This window comes from Notolepis coatsorum (assembly GCF_963971535.1).
Source record: "Notolepis coatsorum genome assembly, chromosome: 20".
In the NCBI taxonomy this organism is placed as follows: Eukaryota; Metazoa; Chordata; class Actinopteri; order Aulopiformes; family Paralepididae; genus Notolepis; species Notolepis coatsorum.
In genome coordinates, this window is record NC_140184.1 from 21,580,740 (window position 1) to 21,596,639 (window position 15,900).

Genomic DNA, 15,900 nt, shown 5'->3' on the forward strand with positions numbered 1-15,900 from the left:
TAAATGTGCGAATTGGCTATAATAAGGTCATTTATAAGCCTGCTATTCTATATTCTATAATAATATTTCAAATAGCATTGGTCCGGATGGGAGAATTCAGTACTGTATCTACAAAACCTTCTGTTTAATCATCTTCCCTTTATTCATTTCCTTAGATTTTGTGTACACATGATCTCAAGAAGGTACTGAACGAGATCAGTGGTAGTCTTTCATATCTGGTAATTTTTTTGCATGGTGTTATTCACTGTCAAAGATGCAAAGAAAAATCATAATGCATATTCTCCATTGTTTCATCACAATTTAAGCAAGCCTAATAGACACAATATATCTGACACTGGGAATACATTCACTGAGGTCCATATATGCCCCTAGATACCAAGAATATGCAAATGGACCTTGTAGAAGTGGAGCAATATTCCATTTACTTAGGTATGTATTTTAGGCGGATTTTTTGAAAATAGGGCTCCGGGCTGCGTGTAGCCTTTTTACAACGCATCCGCGTTTCCGGCGCTCTGAATGGCCAGGTCATGTGACATGTGCGCCCAATAGGGTGTTTGCCCATTTCCGGGTCGAACAGCCTGAAAACTACCTGGCGTTCTATCGCCATGCTCTAAGACAAACTCTAACCTTAACCAACTTCGAAAGAGTGCCTAAACTTAACCGGCGAAAGAACTTGCCGTCACGCTCTAAGACAAACTCTAACCTTAACCAACTACGAAGAGTGCCTAAGCTTAACCAGTGTAGAAACTTGCCGTCCCACGATTGGCGCTCATGTCACATGACCTGACCAATCAGAGCGCAAAACGGGAACCCGGAAACGCGGATGTGTTGTAAAAAGGCTTCAAGCCTCCAGGCTTAAGACACCAACACCAACCTTCAGTAAGGTGAAGGAGATATTTCCCCTTAACTCAATGGAGGCCAAACCCGAGATAATTCGGGTTAACTTGCCAGCGGTTGGGCGCCAGACCCGAGATTTCTCTGGTTTTGGTCGTTTATTCCTTTATTTGATATTTTCATTCATTATTCATCCAGGGACCTTGGTGTTACCATAGGGAATGAGTCTGAGATCGCCAAAGTGCAATACCGGCCGCATCCAGCTAGACGGCGGTATCGAGCACCCTTTGTAACCTTGTATCTTGGCCTGTGTAATGGCCAAATGTCTCCGGTCTCACTTATCCTTGTCGGGCTCTCAGGTTCTCCCGGTTCCATTGAAGCGTGTCAAATATCCCCGATGCATATGTTGTGGTGGGTTATGCCGTGGACCAAATGGACATCGGATGTACCAGATGGCGATCAAACAATTGGAATATTATTTTTGGAATACTCGCGATCACAGGTAATTTAGCTTGATCGTGCAATGCTTTTATACCGATCGGGGCTGATTAAGCGTTTTTAGTATTCAATACGAATGCCGTTACTGACAATCAAATAATCAGAAACGACCCCCTCCCTTTCATGCATGCATGATGAAACATAATACCTACGACATAGATGTGATTTGGGAATAGTAGCCTGTACAGGCAAGAAACGGCAACATTTGTAGTAGAATTTACTAGGGCTGTCAGTTCATTAATTAGATTAATTAATTACACAGCAAATTATCGCGTTATGAAAATTAACTCAAAATGTATCTTTTTATTTTTATTTTTTTATTTTTTATTTAAATATTTTTTATCTCATTCATTCCATAAGAACGTAGAATACACATTTACAGACTTTTTTTTAATATGGTCTATTTGCATGTTCTTGGTATCTGATTCTAGGGACATCTATGGATCTCAGCGAATGTATTTCCAGTGTCAGAAATACTGTGTCTGTTACTAGGCTTGAGTAAATTGTAATGAACCAAATGAGAATATCAATTAAAAAATTTTTTATCTTTGACTGTGCTAAAATTGACCAGACCTGAAAAATCTAAGCAAATGAATAAATGGAAGATGATACAGTACTGAATTCTGCCATCCGGACACATGCAATTTGAAATATGATTATATAATATAGAATATCAGGCCTAAAATGGTTATGCGATTAAAATGTGATTAATTAGATAATTAATTACAAATCCTGTAATTAATTCGATACATTTTTGTAATCGCCTGACAGCACTAGAATTTACGTATAAGGCTATAACTCAGCATTTCGGGAATTACCCCAGACCGCTCTAAAACCATGCTTATATTCACCACTGTATACCACGGGAACGTATGGATGGAAACATTTATTATTTTTCACATATTGAACGATATCAATCGTTTGATGTCAAATGGGCCATAGTATTGTATCCATAGCTATAATATAGAATATATTGTTATAGCTCTACAAACAAGGTGACGCACTCCTATCTTTTAAAGCGTGGCCTTGCTATGACGGGCTCTGTCTAATAGCTGGCGCTGAATGAGTTAAGACACCATCACCAACCTTCAGTAAGGTGAAGGAGATATTTCTCAGGGTTGGCTTGACTTCTACATTTCCATTCTGAGGCATGGGCTTTAATCCGTTGACTATGCTGGGAGAGCTGCCTGGTTGGCTCTCTGGCTTGATCCAGGACAGAGTAGCGTTGTTCATCACTATGGCTGATCCTGTGCCAGTTTCCCGTTTCAGATAGGACTCCGGGTTCTGGATGAGCATTAGCTTCTGTTCACAACAAACAAACACACACAGCTTATCTTCCATCCTTGGCCTTGTTATACGTGTGTACATGTGTTGTAATCTGGTGTTACATATGCGGTTTATGTATGGGGTTTATGTATGGGGGTTTATGATGCTGTGTATGTAGGCATATCTTGTTTGGTTCTGTTTTGTGTTTTTGTCTCCCTTTTCTGTTTCTACTTATCCTTTCCTCAAATGTACCCATGGTTTCAGCCCTCATCATCACCACCTATTCCCAATCAGCAATCAAGCATTCCCACACCCTTTATATGGTCCCCTTTGTGTTCAGTTCTGTTTCTTTATTTTGGGTATGTTGTTTGTAGAGCTGGCAGAGCTCTGGTATTTTGTTCTGTATTATATTGGTGAAGCTTGTTTTTTGTTATCCATTTACTAATTCTTGTTCAAACCTAACCATTGTTTGTCTTTCATTTCACCAAGCCCACTGTGTTTATATTTCTGTATTTACATTTGCTTTTGCACAAAGGGACAAGTGAGGACAGGAAGATACCCTGAGGTCTACATCTAGCATCACGTAGGTTTACCTGTTACAACCCTATAGTTTAGAGTGAGCACCACCCACTGTATTTATGGGTGCCTAGCACCTGTCAAGGGGGGTGGGTTATCATTTATTTTTGTATTTCATTTGGTGCCACTGATAGTCCTCCTTGATCCCTGTGTTGCCTTTTTATGTAAATAAACATTATTATTTTATAATCTGTTTCTTGGTTTTGTGTCGCTGCACCCTCACCCACCATGTCTGTTGCCTTATGTTGCGCCCTTCAACAGGGGGGCGTAACATCTGGTATCAACAATATTGACATGTAGAGATTTCTGCAAGAATTGGACATTTTGGCGAGCACTTTTTTTGATGGCTTAGACCGTAAAACTATGAGCATAAATAAACATATTTGTAACGGTGAGACTTGTGGTTCCAATGAGCCCAATTTCATCCAGATATCTGGTTGTGAGAGAGGTGAGAGGTCAGGAGATTTTATTTCCGTCAAATAAGTTAAAGTTTGGAGGAAGATTTGGTCCCTTTCCCATAGCATAGGATGGCGAACTACAGATTCCTCAAGAACAAGTTTCAGGTGATGTCTCCATCTTTGCTCTAGCTTTAGAATTGAGCCTGCTACTGCTTCCGAAAGACAGTTTTATAGATCAAAGGCTTTTTAGGCAAAGCCATGTCTCCCATTAGCTGCAACAACATCCCAGTTTGCTAGTGCAGATTCTGGACCGCAGTAAACGTGGTACATTTGTACATGTACTTATGAGTTTGCTCGTATTTATTCAAACTCACAGCATGCAATCAGTCACACACCAACCAATTTGTAAAATTGTAAAAAAGATTATTGACATTTTCTGCAGCCCAGATAATGCGCTAGCACTGTTGCCATGCCCCCATGTTTGTATGTAATATTCCAGATTGACCCAATGCTGAGCAATGGGAAATATCAACATTCTACAATATTCTGATGTGAAGTAATGGAGGAAACACGGCACAATGGTGTCATTTCAATCAGAACTTGATTGATAAGCAGGCTGTGGGTTGGGAAAATATGTACAGGCCAATCATGCCCCCAGCATGGCTGGGTAAACAGTCTCTTGCTCTCCCTCTATCGCTCTCTCTAGCTGTGTTTCAATAAAGGCTACTATTTTTAAGTGCATGAAATACATTATGAAGTATTATATTAGAAAAGCTGGATGGAAAGCGCAAAAAAAATATAAAACTACCCTAATATCACAAAAGGTTATTGCACTCACAAATTTTGAGTTCATGGACTAAATAGGTGATGTAAACGCATTTGTGGAATAAATAATGTAGCAAATAAAGGTTGTTGCTCTGTTCCGTGTTCAGGTAGATTGTTTAATCACCTCATGGAAGGAAATGCACCTAATTTGCATACATTTCTTTTTTGCAACATTTCAAAAGTATAATTAGCTCCCTCTCTCTGGCCTCATGCAGTGACGCGTACTGTTTACCAAGCCATGCTGGAGGCAAAAGGCAGACCATGGGGCATACAAATGGATAAGATACTACTGTTTTTCTTTTGTCCAGGTAGAACCATTCTAATATATATATTATATAATATTGTGCTATGTTTGGTGCTAGCTCTGTGGTGGTGCAAGACACATCATGAAGAACGGTCTATGTTTTGCATGCTTTGTATCTCAATGTCTTTCATTCACAGCTATTTCAGTCAGTTGAAGAGCATTACAAGGAGAGGTTACTTGCCTTGAGTCGACTCAGAGATACTTGAGCCTCCGCCAAGGCTTTGACAGCGAAGGGCAGGAGACTCAGAGAGAACCTCATGGAGTTGAAGATGGCAATGATGGTGAAGGCCTGGAAAGGACAAAATAAAGAAGGACTCAATACTGCCTGACACCATTCATACATGTACGTAAAACATAACATTCAAGGATACAGCAAATAAATAGCAAGTCATTAGAATAATATAAGCCTACTGCGTTCATTCATTACGTGTGTGTGCGTGTACCACGAGCTGTGTGATGACAATACATTAATTAGGGATGCACCGAATATTCGGCCGCTGAAAATTATCGGCCGAAAATGGTTAAAAATGCATTATCGGCTTTCGGCCGAAAGGGTTTTAGCACCGAAAATATATCACAGAATGTCAAAGAACAGGGTTACGTAACATTCATAACCTAAAGTGTTGTTGTGATGACGTAATCAAAACGCGGCTACAGACTTTGCGCAACGTATAACGTGAGCAGCTTGGCAGCTCTTCCTGCGTTCTACAGCCTGCGATAACTAACTCCTCTTGGGCGTCGCGCTGTTCCTATGTAAACTCTGTGAGCAACGCATCCAATAAATGCGTCTTTAACATGCTTTATATCCTCGCCATTACTATATGCCCGTCGCGGTTAAAACCTTTTAAACTAACGTTAGCGTTAAGCTAGCTAACAACGCTTCCGGTCCTCTTTCACTCGTCTCTCGTAACCTACGTCATCCCCCGCTAAGAGTCACGGGAGATGTAGTAAATACAACAGTCCTTCCATAATTCCATGAATTATGACAGTAGCCACTACAGTAACATCATTAAGTCTGCTATAAGCTACAATTGTGTTTGTTTGTACAGTGTCTCCTCCCCCCCCCCTCAATGTACAGTGTTACTTGTTTATACAGTGTGCCCCCCCCCCCCCCCCCCCAACCACCTCCAATGTAAATTACCCAGTATGGTTGTCAATATCCCAATGTACCCAACCCCCCCCACCCAACCTCCTCCAATGTACAGTTTCTACGTCAAATGTATATACTCCCTTTTCTTGACTCCTTCTGTATCACAAAAAGTACTGTTTTTGCAAATCTGGTATGTCATAAATGTATAGATGTAGCAGTACTGACTATCTGTATGTCATGTATGTCATATATGTCTATATGAATTGAAAATGGGGGACCCTGATGGAAACAAGACAAACGTCTTTCTCAGGTCTGCATCCCCTTAACAATTGTATGTATTGAGCCGTACTGTTGTACCCATTCTGCAATCTGTTAAATAAAGTTTTCATTCATTCATTCATTCAGCTATTATCCCTCTCGTGTGTGTGTGTCTTTATGCAGATCTTTATGCAGTTTTAAAGCACCTTGGCTTTGTTCTGAATGTACTTTGTTGTAGTTATCGTACAGAGAAAAGAAAATGCACTTGACTTTAATGCACATTTTGTTGTATGCAAAGAGAAAATGTTTAAATTGTACAATCTTTCAGCAGTCAGTCTGGAATTAATGTATGCATTCAAAAGTGCTGAATAAATGTTTTATGGGCCCATAATAGTGATTATTAATATTATTTAAGTTAAGTTTTGCCATAATCAGGTAGCTAAAAAAAAATAAGAAATACATTATATATATATTTATATTAATCATTTTTCGGCCTTTCGGCATTCGGTTTATGGCCAACTGTTTCCTATTTTCGGTATCGATTTCGGCCAAGAATTTCCCATTCGGTGCATCCCTAACATTAATCTAATCTCATTTTGATCAGTCGCAAAGCGCTTCCGCTACCTATATCGGCCACTATTTCCACACGGCCCATCATAGTCAGTTGCATTATAATGAGCTAGACAGGTGTGTATAACTCTTGATGTCATAATTTTAGCGATTTCATTTGCACACGGCTCTGTTGGCTGGCTTTATAAGGAGCTGCCGGAGGTGTGTCTGTATGCAAATGAACTAAACGGGAACGCAAGTTCATGTTTGTCAATGAGTGACATTCCTCATTGTGGGTATCCCAGCTGGGATCGCTTTGGCCACTTAAGACAGGCTCTACACGCGTTGGTGAATCCGGGTGTAATTGTCTGCGAGTTTGTCTTAGGCGGTTCCAAGATGGTTGCCCTAAGATACATCTTTTGGCAATGTTGGTGAATGAGACCCATTCATCTCCAGAAGGCAAAAGCTATAAGATAAGATAAGATACTGGTATGTTGACAGTGAGGTACTGTGCCTGATTGAAGAGCCTCAAGCACTAAACAAAAGGTTGGTTCAATTAGATATAGCAACATTGAGGAATCTATCTGGACAGTGTAGACAGAGACAGACAGAGACAGGCAGAGAGATTAATGTAACGAAAACCTTAAATGGATGGAAGTGTATACTTACCTAAAATGTAGACAAGTATTGCAATGAATTACAGTTATTAAGACAATAGAATGCCTGAAACATAATACAAAGTATCCTATACTTACCCAATTACCCATCCCCTTAACAATTGTGTGTATTGCGCCGTACTGTATTGTACCCATTCTGCAATCTGTTAAATAAAGTTTTCATTCATTCATTCATTCATTCATTCATGAACAGCAGATCAGCTGTTGCAGATCACCGCAGCGAGTGATGAACAGATCAGAATGCATGAAAACACGACTCACCATACCTTGTTTGTTGTTAAGTCGTCCAAAATCCCTGCTAATGTTTGAAACATGTCACATATCCACTCGCCGCCCTCCAATTCCAGATTGGCGTTGAATGCAGCTACTTTATCTGCCAACTTGAACACAGTTGTCATCATTTCTTCGTTGTTGTTGTTGTTGTTGTTGTTGTTGTTGTTGTTGTTGTTTTTGTTGTTGTCGGCTCGGCACGCAAGAATCACCGACCTGTTGCGATAAACCCGTATTTTAAGTATGGCTCCTGTTTATTAAAAGAAGCGTTATATTTCCCCGTTGCAAAGAAGCTATCCAAAGATGTTTGTTTTGTTTTTTTTAACACATTTTGTTACTCGCTCCATCTCGAACGCGGAAGTGAAAGTGCGTTAGGGAAATATACACGCGGCCCGGTGGGACTATTCCATTGGTTCTCCCAGTCCACGTGACCATTTCTAGCATTTCAATTGGCTATAGTGACAAACATGCTTTTGATGACTACCGGTAGATAGATACAGCTTCACAATAAAAGACACCCTGGCGTCCCGAGTGAATATTTCCCGCGCGTAAAATAAATATCATATTCTCAAAATAATCTGACGGGCCAGAAATTATTGCTGGCGGGCCAATGTCGGCCCGCGGGACTCCTATTGCCGATCCCTGCCTTACACTATTTGGGCAACTTTACACAATTCCTGTGAGTCTATGGAACACATCTGTAAGGTTAAAAAAATTTATAAAAAATCATTGTTTTATATTTCTAATCAAGTACTCAAACACACGCAGTCAAGTTTGTGTGTAAATGCTCAGACGAGGGAGAGAGACGGCGCACACAAATTTTTACACACACTCCTGCACGCGGTCCCGCTGGTCCCTCTCTCTCTCTCTCCCTCTCTCTCGCTCGCTTGTTCTCTGCCTCTCTGTCAAAACCCGTTTGAGGAAGTGTCGGGTTACACTATGCGCTACAACCTTAGAGGGGGCATTACTGCAAATCAGTACCTTCACGTCAGCAATACTGTAAAATCAGAACGGCTTAGTTGAGTGAGGGAAGATCTCGTGAACTCGAGACTAGACTGATGAGTCAATATGATAATTAACGACACAGACCACATTGATATAATCCCCTATTGCTAGGAAACAATGCTAAACACTGGAAAAGGCCATTTATAATGCATGGGACCTTTAACACTTTGATTGCCCCCCCCCCCCCCCCCCCCCCCTGGTTGAAGGCCCATCACGAAAATATTCATTTTTTCTCTCTTTTTTTTTTTTTATTGGTGATCTGAATTCATATTTCATCAACCGAGTCTACAGTTGGAAATTCAGCCACTCCAGGCGCTCAGATGTGAAAAAAGCGCCCCCTATCATCTCCCAGATGGTAATTCACCCTTTTTGATTGAACTCAATGAAAATGAATGAGAAAAAAAATCCCTGACTCCACATTTTACTTCTCACTCACACAGCCGGCGATCAGGAATTGGAATAATCCATTTGGATACCATCTGATCTCAGGTAAGGAATCTATGTTACCATGTCTTAGGATAATCAGACTAGTTTTCACGGAGATATAAGCTTTTATGTGATTATGTGATATGGCTGATTGACTGTGCGAGCGGTCAGGAAATAGGAAAATCGATTTTCAGCTTGCGGCCAGAGCGCGCATGCGTACACATATACTATCGATAATCTAGCGTTTATTTGAAAATGATTCATAAATAGGCCGAAAAATTACAACGTTCTAGAATATTCCAGTAAAGGGCGATTATCATGGAATGTCTTAATTTTTCCATGAAAATGAGTGCGTTTCAAAATGCTAGAAAACGGAAATGAAGCGATAAAAAAACAATCTGCTACGACAATGTTGACTGGAAAATGATTCTTTGATAAGCGACGGGCAGTTTAGACACACCATAATTTAAAACATAGATTAGGCGATATTAACGTTAACATTAGAGTGGTGCTGGGCATTCAAGGGGGTAAAAAGGAATTAAGCTTGGGCAGTGAAAGTGTTAAATAACTTAACAACTATGTTAAATGTTTTACATGTTTTTATGTTAATTTGCATAGTTGAAAAGGATCAACAGCATACATGTTTTTATTAGGCAAGATTGTTTAATTATTTACCATTTTGTAAATCACGGTCACGGTCATCCGCCCACCAGGCTAAAGACGCACACACACTGCACTTGTTCTTTTCCCTTTTTTCAACTTATTATTAAATGCCCTACGGGGTTGAACATTATCCTGTCTCCCGTGTTGTGCATTTGAGCCTAACTGTTACAGAGTCCTAACAGTTGTTTTCTAAAAGCATGGAATAAACCTGGCCTTTTTGGTACAAAGACACCAGTCACCTCCTCGTCTTTTCAGCAAGATAGTTAGCTATTGCAAAAGCCAAGGGACACCGCACAAGCTACATTATTATTATTAGTAATAATATTCATATTCTTATTATTCTTATTATTAATAATATTCATATTATTTGTATTATTAATAATAGTAGTAGTAGTAGTAGTAGTAGTAGTAGTAGTAGTAGTAGTAGTAGTAGTAGTAGTAGTAGTAGTAGTAGTAGTAGTAGTAGTAGTAGTAGTAGTAGTAGTAGTAGTAGTAGTAGTCATAGACGCCTACATAATGGGGCAGTCGAAGCAAGTGCCCCACCAGTATTGAGCTTGGGGGGGCAAACTTCTGATTTTGCACCCCCACTTTTTGATCATATGAAAAATATGATATACCCCCCCCCCCCCCCCCCCCCCCAATATATAAATCTAACCATAACTACGTAATTTAAATCAAATTAATAATACGCAATGACACTTAATAACAAGTTTTTAAGTTTCCAAAGATTGCGAACCCCCCGCCCCCCTGCCCCATTATGGTTTGATCCAGTGCCTCCCATCTCCAGCGCTTAGACCTTTGCGCACAGCGCTGCAGTCTGGCTGCAGGTAGGCTGAGTGTAAATATCAAAGCCCACAGAGTGTGTCATAATATTGGTGGCAGGCAGGCAGGCTTTTCCAGTAAGTTGTTCAAATAAAAGGATTATGTTAGACATGTCTTTACTATTTAGTGGTAGAACTTCTACGGTTCTACCACGCAATACAATAAAAGTGTTTCACGGTCCCGAAATGCGATCTGGTCATACGGTTTCCTCTAATAAATAATAATAACGTTTCCCTCTCTGGTTGGCGTTAGCTTTAGTGCTAGCCGCTAGCTAACGTTAGTGGTGTGAGCTGGATGACGTTGACTTCATTTGCAAACGTTAACACTATCTATATGGCAGACGAGCAGGGCCGGATTAACGACGGCCGCGGCCCGTGGGCCTTTAGTGACGAGGGGCCTCCATTTTATTTTTATTTTTTTTTACTTTTTCTTTTTACTTTTTTTTTTTTTTTTGGAGATCGATGTCATGACTGTGCACTGCAGACTCAGGGATGAGGCAGAGAAGGAGAGAAAGAGACACAAGAGTTACAGGTAATGGAAATATATCTTTTTTCTCTTTCTTGGCCTATTTGAAAGGAGATTGATTTAATAAAAATAAATGAGCGAAAAATCAATATACAGTGTATATACAGTATATATATATATATTAATATATTATTATTATAGTAATTGGCTATCATACTGCAATATAAACTGAGTTTTATAGTGAAAAGAGCAGCTTTATTGGTCAAGATTGAAGGTTCTATATTGCAGGAAATTGCACGTACAGGTTAATTAAATTTAAAAAAGAAATCTGCCATGGAGGGGGTCGTGGCGGACCTCCTCCAAACCACCCCTTGCCTGTCCAAAAATTTAAAAAAATAAATAAATAAAAAGAATATCTTGCACCCCCACTTTCAACTATAACTAGGCGGCCATGGTAGTAGTAGTAGTAGTAGTAGTAGTAGTAGTAGTAGTAGTAGTAGTAGTAGTAGTAGTAGTAGTAGTAGTAGTAGTAGTAGTAGTAGTAGTAGTAGTAGTAGTAGTAGTAGTAGTAGTAGTAGTAGTAGTAGTAGTAGTAGTAGTAGTAGTAGTAGTAGTGGTGGTAGTAGTAGTAGTAGTAGTAGTAGTAGTAGTAGTAGTAGTAGTAGTAGTATAATTATTCATGTACATCAGGCCAGAGATGTGGCTCTTAACGATTGCACAAGCTCCTGCTTACTGCTTTACAAAGGACTACACTTAGGTGAAAAAGGGCAGGTCTCAGACAAGGCCAGTCAAAGGTTGTCACTCCTACCAAACACAGAGCTTTCTCTTCTGGTTATGTTACCTGCAGCAGAGATTGCTTTGTCCAGCCACATAGAGAGAATTAATCCGTTATGTCTCAATCTGGTAAATGAGTTTAATGTTTTGAGGTGGAATTTCCCTTAAAGTTATTTCCCCTGGGATCCCTAAGTGACATGAACAATATTACAATAATGGAGTATATAATTAAACAGGACATATTACAACAACATACAGATGACATTAAAACCACATGTCAAGTGCTACTCACAGATGATGTGCTGAGTGGCAGGCGCAATAACGTGTGCACTACAAATGTGAGGATGATGGCCAGCGTGGGGATGATGGTGGTGATGGAGGAGTTGATACTCTGGATGTAGCCTGCCTTCTCCAGGAAGCCCATCTCACTCTTCCTGATGTCTGGAGGAAGGACCATTTCAACATTTTACAACGTTAGCACTTTTCAACAAGTCATGAAGGAAGGACCAAACAAACGCGTAAAATAGCATTCATTATTAAAGGGGAACTATCTTATAAATGGCCTTTTTGAGTGTTTAGCATTGTTTCCTAGCTATGTGAACTTATATTAATATGATCTATGTCTCTAATTCTCATATTGGCGCATTCTTCCAATTCTCCCCTCACAATATTCACCCTCACTGAACTGAGTCATCTGAAAATGTGATGATTTGTGATGTCAGAGAGACACCGCTGCATGATAATGTGGCTGTGTGGCATCAGGCACATGATGAGCTGCACACAGTGGTTGGAGCCCAGCCTCAAAACGGATTAAGATCTTGAGGTAGAAAAATGCTGTTTTTGAGGACTTGATTAGAAATACAAAACAATGAATAAAATAAAAGAAATTACAGAGGTGTTCCATAGACTCACAGGAATTGTGTAAAAGTGCCTAAATAGTGAAAGAAATAGTAAAATAGTTCCCCTTTAAGACATAGTGTAAATTAATAGTGACAGACAATAGTGAATAGTGAAAATTACAATGCACTTTTACATACTTCTAAAATAAATTTATTCGATTAAAGATAAAACAAAACATTTGACCAGAAGGCCTTTTCAACTACATCATCAACTGGTTAAAGGAAAATCAATCATGTGAACTTGAGAAAATCCAATTATTAACTAGTGAATATCTTTTAGGGCAGGATGTGGTTATTTAAGTAAACCGCTTTCATAATGATAGATATCAAATTTTCTGCTGTTTTAACTATTGTCTTTTGAATGCTGTAGTTTATAATGAATTGCTATTGTATTTTGTAGCCCATTTGTACAGTAGGGCCTGGGGGCTATATACATTTTACTGTATATTTCTGTATATTTTTGGCTGTATATTTTATATTTTAGAATGTATATACATACCAGAATGTATATCCCGGACCATACTTTATTCTTTATTCTTATTTTTCTTGTTAATCGTGACTTTTATTTTTGACTACCTAAATGTTTACTGTTTACTGTGAGCGATCTGTAGTGCTGAATTTACCTCGGGATAAATAAAGGATTTCTATTATCTATATCTATTCTATGGTTAACCTAGACCAATGAAATAGGAAAACATGGAAAACATAATGCCTCCGGCCACGGCTATACCATGGGCAGAGGCATAAAAACGAACAGACAGATTTAAAAACAACACAGCTAAGTGACTTGTACCTTTAATTTTATTTTCAAAGGAGGTTTCCCATGCGTACATCTTGATGAGTTTGATACAGGTGAGCACCTCGTTCATGGTGCGGACACGGCTGTCAGTTTTGCACACAACTCTCGCCCGTACCACATTGATCAGCTTGGCCATGGCGAACTGACAACAAAAACAACATGCAGGATCATACAGCAGCTGTAGTAGGCTACTGTAAAGCAGGGGTATAGTATACCCCTAGTACAGGATACTGTATAACATGTTCAATCATTTGGAATGAGGACTGAGTCTGTGTAGACTCAACCACACCACCACCCCTTCATCACTTTTTAAAGGCCCTGGAAAACAATGAGTCATCCAGGACGCAGGGGCGTATACTGATTTTGAGTCCAATGAAATATTCTAGAATGACATTTACAGCACATTGTAACTGCTTTAGCACTTACAGCCTCTTTAACTACATTTAACAAATGTTCAATGTTAGCTTGCTAGCTAACGTTACTATGAATGTATGAATGAAAACTTTATTTAACAGATTGCAGAATGGGTACAATACAGTATGGCTCAATACATACAATTGTTAAAGGAAAACTCCAACATTTTGGGAAATTAGCTTATTTAACATCTTCCCTGGAGTTAGACAAGAAGATGCATACCTTTTTTGTCTCTGTGCGTGCATTTAGCTTAGGGAACAGTCGCTCTGTTAGCGTAGCTTAGCTTCATCACTGGAAGTGGGGGAGGGTTTGAGCCTGATGTTCCCTACAGTGCCCTACAGTCACGAAATACACTCCAAATACGTTTATTTTGTACATTATCTAACGTTAACACGAACCTAAACTAACTTTAGGTTAGTTGTAACGTTAGTTTAGGTTCGTGTTAACGTTAGATAATGTACAAAATAAACGTATTCCGCTGCTATAGACGTCGCTCTTTTATTTTGAAACCCCCCAGAAAGGAAGTCATTGCTCTCGTTATCTGCTTGAGTGTCCGGTTAGCTCCGTTAGCGTGCAGTAGTAAATAGTATATCAATACCAGCCATTGGATTACTGTTTTCTAAATTGGGGAGGCTTTTAATCGTCAAGGTAAGAGGATTTTAAGTCATGGTATCTATAAACTTCAATCGGTTCGGATCCTTTGAATGAATGAGAATGTAAACAAACACGGCTTCACGTAGAAATCACTGACTGCGCTCAGAGAGGAGTCGTTCGGCAAAAAATAGTTCAGAATATATCTGCTTAGAAAACATAATTGTCGAATTCAATTATTTTTAATTTCTCCACGTGGTAAATACATAGGTCACAACATGTTTACAGGAACGTTTTGGAGTTGTATTTGGAGTGTATTTCGTGACTGTAGGGCACTGTAGGGAACGTCAGGCTCAAACCCTCCCCCACTTCCAGTGATGAAGCTAAGCTACGCTAACAGAGCGACTGTTCCCTAAGCTAAATGCACGCACAGAGACAAAAAAGGTATGCATCTTCTTGTCTAACTCCAGGGAAGATGTTAAATAAGCTAATTTCCCAAAATGTTGGAGTTTTCCTTTAAGGGGATGCAGACCAGAGAAAGACGTTTGTCTTGTTTACATCAGGGTCCCCCAATGTTTCTAATGTTTCTATGTTACTAACATTAGCTTGCTAGCTAATGGGTCAGCACTATTGGCTACTATAAATGCCAATCAATATCCACGACAAGTCCCTCCCTAGCTTCCTGTTTTTATAGGAAACACGTAAATATGTGGAATCAAAAAGCATTCTGCAAGCCGTTTCATGGGGACTTTAAATTTGAAAATAATAATTCACACACTTTGGTATCCTTAACATAAAATCATCTTGTGGATCAGGTGGAAGTATGTAGACAAACACAGTACACTGTATAATATCTTTCTTCATACATTATATTGAACCATATACTCAAACTGGCAGTTTGACTTTCATAAAAAGGATGTACAATGTCTACATAGCTATCTGTTTTAATTGTTGTTGTGGAAGCCAGCCAGGCAGACAGACCTGTATGGGGATGAAGATCAGGTAGACCAGTACTCCTATGATGGCGGTGTAGCCCAGGACGTAGTAGGCGTAACTGATACACAGGAGCAGCAACACAAGGACACACGGGATGAAGTTACCAAACACAACAGCCTCAAACATCCTGTAGCTGTCCATGGTCAGGACATTGATCATCTGGGGGGGGGGGGGGGGGGGGGGGTGGAGAGACAGAGATCAAGGACACATCCTTCCACAGCGGAAGTGATTTTTAATCTCTGTCAAATGTTTTATTGTTGGTACTTTATGAGATAGCTCATGATTCATTACAATATATCAGACTATTGCTATGGAGGGTGACAAGAGAGGAGGGTCATAACCATCACCATAAACAAAGTATGCAGAAATAAGTTGTCTCTACATTCAGTACACAACTCCCGTTACATCATAGTGGTTGTGCATCATGCAAACAGCCAAACACCGCTCCTCGATCTCACTCACTTCTCTCATGCTCACTCTGCCCCTCCCCCTCCTCCCCTG

At 39.7% G+C, this 15,900-nt stretch overlaps 1 protein-coding gene across 1 annotated transcript in view; it reads right to left on the bottom strand.

Annotated features, from left to right (window-relative positions):
* LOC311246825 (ATP-binding cassette sub-family C member 12-like) overlaps positions 1–15,900 on the bottom strand; it is a gene marked incomplete at both ends in the record, with an annotated part of 128,365 nt that overhangs the window by 76,685 nt on the left and 35,780 nt on the right. Inside the window, 5 exons of the mRNA XM_084337071.1 lie at positions 2,419–2,634; positions 4,883–4,990; positions 11,993–12,141; positions 13,393–13,540; positions 15,385–15,558. Of these exons, the coding sequence (XP_084193197.1) occupies positions 2,419–2,634; positions 4,883–4,990; positions 11,993–12,141; positions 13,393–13,540; positions 15,385–15,558 (795 nt within the window). The remainder of the gene's footprint in view (positions 1–2,418; positions 2,635–4,882; positions 4,991–11,992; positions 12,142–13,392; positions 13,541–15,384; positions 15,559–15,900) is intronic.